General features: G+C 34.0%; 2 protein-coding genes across 2 annotated transcripts in view; one reads left to right on the plus strand and one right to left on the minus strand.

Annotated features, from left to right (window-relative positions):
* Nucleotides 1-151: 151 nt before the first annotated feature.
* Nucleotides 152-1538, plus strand: LOC108746942 (UPF0547 protein C16orf87-like). The gene is made up of 3 exons (XM_018484078.1): nt 152-320; nt 893-1081; nt 1293-1538. Exons 1-3 carry the CDS (start codon nt 270-272, stop codon nt 1521-1523), a joined length of 471 nt encoding a protein of 156 aa, XP_018339580.1. The 5' UTR covers nt 152-269; the 3' UTR covers nt 1524-1538.
* A 1429-nt stretch (nt 1539-2967) lies between these two features.
* LOC108746939 (monocarboxylate transporter 12) overlaps nt 2968-6673 on the minus strand; it is a 5670-nt gene continuing 1964 nt past the window's right edge. Inside the window, exons 3-7 of the mRNA XM_018484076.1 lie at nt 6391-6534; nt 5944-6242; nt 5001-5662; nt 4410-4630; nt 2968-3282 (exon numbers count right to left, since the gene is read on the minus strand). Of these exons, the coding sequence (XP_018339578.1) occupies nt 3104-3282; nt 4410-4630; nt 5001-5662; nt 5944-6242; nt 6391-6534 (1505 nt within the window). The 3' untranslated portion in view covers nt 2968-3103. The remainder of the gene's footprint in view (nt 3283-4409; nt 4631-5000; nt 5663-5943; nt 6243-6390; nt 6535-6673) is intronic.

A 6673-nucleotide genomic window follows, 5' to 3' on the forward strand; every position in this document is an offset into this window, starting at 1 on the left:
GCCAATTTGTATTTACATTGTTCAAATTTAAATATTATTTTATTTAAAAACTACGTCGATAAGTGCGCTCATTCTTTGTCAACTGCCGGTAATTATTGATAGTGAGAATTTTCTCATCAAGTTATCTACAGAGTTTCAATATTGTTGAAGTGGCGCTGAGTACGTACATCAAAAAAGCCATAATTGCTTGTTTCTTTGTTACGATTGTCATGTTTACATTTCCTAATTGGAAATAATTTCTATATCGTTGAAGTGGCTCGATTTGAAGTATGGCCAAGACAAAAACAATTAGCAAGGGATGCCCCAAATGCGAACAGCAGGTATTTAGATAAATTCTCGTCATATGTGTGTGTGTGTAATAATTCATACATTTTTTTTTATAATATATTCACACATATATACAATATGCCTTTCGTATATTTATGAAGTTACATACGTCTTATTTATATAATGTAATGATTCACGTTTGTCATGAAGAATGCACTTTTATTTTTATTATTTATTGAACTTTTCTGTAATATTTACTGATTATATTTATTTATTAAATTTTTTTCAAAATTTAATATTGAAATTATGCGCAAAGTATCGAATAAAATATGCGAAATTTTTTTTGTAGACAAATGTATGATGCATAAACGCATTCTCTCACTGAGATTTTATTTATTAATTGAATGAGCGTAGTTATTAAATTATTATATACTTGTATATATTATTTACTATTTTTTTTAAGAATCTTATTAATAATATATTATTTTAAGGATCTCATAAATTTTGTATCTTGAAATATGTTATATTTTCCCTTTGCTGATATTTATTAAATTAATTATCTATAAATTGCATGCTATGCTAAGTCGAAGATATTAATAAATTTGACTATTTCTCTTATAATAAGGTACCTGTTGCCTGTAAAGCTTGTCCTTGTGGACATTCTTTTTTTAATGCAAGACGTAATTCTATCAAAAGTCCACCCAGTCCCGACAGTGGAGTGATGAAAACGAGAAGAACAAATCGCATTAAACGCGAGAAGCCCAATTATTATGACGCTTTGGAATATGATAAGCAGATGAAAAAAAGTGCCAAGGTAGAATAGAATATTGTTTTTAATATTAACATTTTATTACACATAGATTTATTAGATCGTAACTCTATTTTAACTTGTATTATTGCTATGCACAACATACTAATATTTGTCTAATATATATAATAATATTATATTGTAATATATTATTACATCATTTGAAAAAAAATTTGATATTCTTAATGTGTGTGTAAAAGTTATTTTATTCTTTTAGATCAGAAGGACTACAGACAATTCAAATGATATTGATTGTCGTCAGTTGAATAAAAAGAAAAAACGAAAAGGAAAGGGAAAGGGCAAGAATGGCAGTAATAGTGGTATGGGTGATGATGACGATGAAATGGATGGAATCAATGGATTATCTCCAGAGAAACAGCTCACTTGTTCTCTCATATTGCAAGAACTGAACAACAAAATGAGAGTGGTAGCTTGGAAGCCTACGTGAAATCTGCAATAAATGTAGATATATATATATATATCTTTATATCTTTATATATATATATATATTTGACGATCTCAATGACCATTAGTGATTATCTTATCGGTGCATTAAGAGTTCAGAGACAATACCTACTGATGTATACAAAGTTTCAGAAACTTTCACATCTCTGGATTGCACAATGGTGAGATGCAAATGAAACAGAGTTATACAGTACAATACATTACGTACGTTGATCCTCTATGATATTAAAAATTGAAGTTACCGAATTTACATCGAATTTAGTCTCTATAAAGAAATAACTGCCATAAAAGTCTCTGATTGATGTAATTTTTTATAGCATCCTTATTTTTTTTATTGTGATTGAGAATTGTGATGTCAAGGTTCTGCATATGAAATGTGTAAACTTGTAACTCTAGATTACGTCCTAATAGTACTATTTGTATTTTACATTTAGCGCTAAATATATGTCTGATTCTCAGAATTATTCTTAGAATTCTGATAAGGAGATTATGGATAATCATTGCATCAGACTATCTCAGATAATCTCGCAATCAGACTGCCATATATAGTGCTTCGAATGCAAATAGAGACTTTATACTCTAGTAATAAAATCTTCCGAGATTATTCGTATAGGAATTATATACATATATATTTAATAGGAATTTTGTGTGTGTGTGTGTGTATATAATTTCAAATTTATTTGTGTCCATTATTTCAAGGCATTTGTAACCTCTCTAATGTTCATAGAAATATTTATTCTTCTCTTTTATCCAGGAACACGCTTACGAAATTTTTAAATATATTTTAAATATACTCGTGACTTATCTTGTGTATGTATACATATATATATATATATATATATGTATACATACACTAATTTAAAGATTAAAAAAAAGAAATACGTAAACATCATGACTCAACATGTACATATTTAGATCTAATAAAAATTTATATTCTATTATAGATTATATTGTAAAGATTTTATATTACAGATTATTTATCATCCTGTTTTAAATATTATTCATATATCCATTTGAATTAATTTACTTTCTATGTGATAATCACCTTTTCATATATATAAACAATGTTTAATAGACATTAAATTAATAAGAAATTTTGTACATAATTGTAATATGTAAAATGTAAATAATAAAAACAGGATAAGGAAACTTCTTGGAGATTGTTTATACGTTTATTAGATTTGTGAGATATTTATACTTATGAACATTATTGTTTTCACATTCACAAAACATACGTAATTTAAAACTCTCACCGAATGTTAATTAAATTTATTTGAAAGAATACAGAATAGTGTTGAAAATATTGAAATATAAGAGAAAATGTCAGAAATAATTTGAGAATAAAATGAATAAATAAAGCATGAATATATAAGTTTCTAATCTATTATGAAATTTATCTAATAAAGATATTCCGTCTCAATATATAAAAATGGCAGGGAATCCATCTTGGAGATATTCAGTAAGCATTAATATGTTCTTTTTTGTGACAACTGTTACGATTTATTTATTTTCCTATTACACGTTAAATCACTTTATAGTCAACGATCACATTTTCAAAATAATTTATCCTTTTATGGTAGTGTCCCCTTGACGATTGTTATTCTCGGCGTTCACGGGCAGCTTTGTTGGATTTGTTTGGTTCTCGTTGAAAACCAAAAGCAGAGGTAAACCCCCTATGACCATACACGTACCCATACACAAAAAACACACAGTGTAGCTTCCAGTTACATCGCGAAGATAACCTGAAATAATATCAATTATTATATAATCAATACAATATATAGCAAACGAAATCAATAAGAATTCATTAGAAATGTATAACTATATCGCTAGAAAGTACAAAACGAATTGCATAAATAAATAAATACGTCAATTTAAGTATATGTGTGTAAATTCACGCAAACACGCTCTAGGAATATTCTCGTAAATATTTTAATGTATGCAATTCATTTTTTTTTTTATAAAACTTGAAATCGTAATTTATTATCGTATTTATTTCGCTATTTATCTTCATTTATGAAATTCAGAATTTGCGAAAATATTATCCATTATATATAACATCTTAACATTACATAATAATTATAATCCTATATATAACTCAAATACTATTAATGACTTGACATTTTCTCTAAAGAAAAATCGATTCCGAATTAGTGATGGTTGCAGTATTTTATTATTCTATTTTTTATCTATTTTATAAAATTATCTGAGCAAATTGATTTGTAACCATAACACAAGTTTATCAAGATAAAAAATATATCAACATAGAACTACTTAATATAATTTAAATAAAAATTTGGACAAATACAAAAAAAAAAAACAAGCTGAAAAAACGTAAATAATAGTCTTCAAAGATAATAATATCGAAACAATTAAAAAAGGCGATCATCAACGTGATTCAAAAGATGTACAATTCATAAAAATTATTAGATATCCCGTCTGATGACAAAAAAAAAACTCAATTTTTATCCTGTGTTACACACATCGATCGCTATTTACTTATTAGAAAAAAAGTAATCCCGCAAGAGAGACCAGCGGTGGTTGAAACAAAGAGCAACCCTGGCGGTACATTATGCATACGTGCGCGTGCACAGCTTTTATATTTTTATCTCCGCACTCTTAGACGTAATTATGCGGATAATTAACGCAATATATAGTGCAATACGTGGCTCAATGTTGTCTCTATTGTCTCTGCAGTGAGTCGTACGCGTGTACTTTTCTATAGTCGCACACTCACAAAAAAAGTCGATCAAATTAAAGGGAAGACGAGAAAAAGGAAATCAGCGCGAATCTGAATTAAAGGGCATTTGCTGCCTTCGAGGAATGATTGCAGCGTACGGTTCCGGGGGCAAGAAAGTGACGTCGTTACCTGCGAGAGGTGGAATGGAGATCGCTCCGAAGCTCTGGAACATCCTCACGAGACCGTAGCTGGACGATATTTTGTCGGTGCCGTATTGATCGGCGAGCAGGACGGGAACTAGGAGGAACCAACAGCCTAGGCACAACCCGTACATGCCGACGGAACATGCCAGCACATAAAAGGAGTGAGCCATCGGAATCGCCAAGACCGCCACGCCAGCACCGACCACGCTACTCAATGAAAAAAAAAAAGACATTCAATAATTCAATAGTTTTGTATACTTTCGTTTCGCATCGTCTCCGGAACGTAAGCATCCACCTGAAGATATTTAAAGCGGATATCGCATTGGGATAATTAATTGTTCGTTAAATATTCAAACCGATGATATCCCAGAATATCTCTCAGGATCCTAAAATGTCCCCTAAACGCGCTTAAATTGCAGTCTCTAAGTATCGCGCGTGAAGCGAATAGAAGCGATCCATAAAATATTTCCTGGAAGTTTCCGATTTTCATAATTTATTTATCAGGAATATTTATTTATCAGATATAATTGTAACTTTTAACGATAGATAGGTGTTACACGTGAATGAAATCGCTCACCTGCCAATATATCCTTTCCGCCGATCAAACAGCTTGAGATCCGAGAGCCAGCCAAGACCGAGCCTGCCGCACAAATCGAGCACGGCGGAGATGGCCACCAGATAGCCGGCTTCCGATTTCGTGTATCCAGCGGCGTGGACGTACGCAGGTAGGTAGTACAGCATGTACGGGCTACCAGTGGACATCAGGCTGACGGAGAAGCACATCATGATGAACTGCGGATTCTTCAGCAGCGACAAGTCGAGATAGCGCGTCAATCTCTGCATGAACGTGATCTTCGATTCCGTCGACGATGTCAGCGACAAGGACGGAATCCTGTTCGGCGGCGACGGAGGCGGCTGCTGCTGTTGTTGCTCCGCCGGACCCATCGCCGTCGCAGACGACTTTAACGATCTGAGGGACGATCTGGCGGCCTTGTACACGCACGTTGAGTCCGTAGATAGATCCTCCACGCTGTGCAGGATACTGGAGCTACGAATCTTGGAAATAGGCTTCATGCGGAGACCCTCGCCCATCACATCCTTCTCCTCGTCGCTGTCCGTCAGCTCGACCGCCACCACGCCGCTGTTCTGGTGGAACAATTCGTTCAGCATGTTGTGTCGGGCAGTTGGATCATTGGCAAACAATAATTCCAATTTTTGCTGCTTTGATTTGTCCTGATCCTAGGGATACAGTAAGAAAGACAGCCGATGAATATTAATATAAATTGCCATTGAATCTTTATAGCCGGTATCGATTTAGTTATTGTTACATAGGAGAGTATATCTGTTTATAAACAGAATGAATCGTTTGTAATATTTTCTAAAAAAAAAAAAAAAAAAAGATATATATATATTTAATTACATATTTTATAAATAATTTGCAGGTATGCATATAATAAATATTAATATCAATAGTAGATATATGTATAACATATATATCAGTTGAGCATTCGACTGTATACCTGATCTTTCGGTTCCCTCTCGATCTTCTCCACTGAGACGTCTTCCTCAGGAGCATAATTTTCATCCAGCGGTCGATACAACGTCGCACTGACACATACGTGCAGCATGCAACCGCCTAATAGCAATATTGTGCCGTGAAAGCCGAAGTCTTTCACCAGAAATTCGATCAGAAGCGGGAATACGAAACTACCCGCGGCAGTGCCGGACACGCAGATCCCATTTGCCAAAGCGCGGTGTTTGTCGAAGTACTGCGATACCAGGATTATACCTGGGGTCGTCGATAAGCCACCGCCGATACCTGCAAGGTACACTTTTAACTTCGCTCCTTCAGTAAAATACGATATTGGAACTGCCCGGCGATGCGAAAGACGTAACGTGTGAGATATATGTATACGAAGGACCGATGGAAGAAAATCAGGTCAGATTGAAATTCAAACTGTACAAACCTGTCAGCACTCCAAATGTAAAAAAGAGGTGTATTAATCGCGTGGCAAAGTAACTAGTTGTAAGTCCTAGAGCGCAGAAGAGACCACCCACGAAAACCACCGTTCGACAGCTGTACTTCTGGCAGAGCATACTCGTTACAGGAGCTGCAAAACGAAATATCGATTTAGCGCGGCTCGATTAAATATTATATCGATGTAAAACGGACAAGGTCAGCTAACGCGATCACAGGCGTACGTGGCTTACGCTCCTTTTTTTCCTTCCCTCCTCCCCCCCCTCCACCCC

This window comes from Trachymyrmex septentrionalis, unplaced genomic scaffold (genome assembly GCF_001594115.1).
Source record: "Trachymyrmex septentrionalis isolate Tsep2-gDNA-1 unplaced genomic scaffold, Tsep1.0 scaffold19, whole genome shotgun sequence".
NCBI lineage: Eukaryota > Metazoa > Arthropoda > Insecta > Hymenoptera > Formicidae > Trachymyrmex > Trachymyrmex septentrionalis.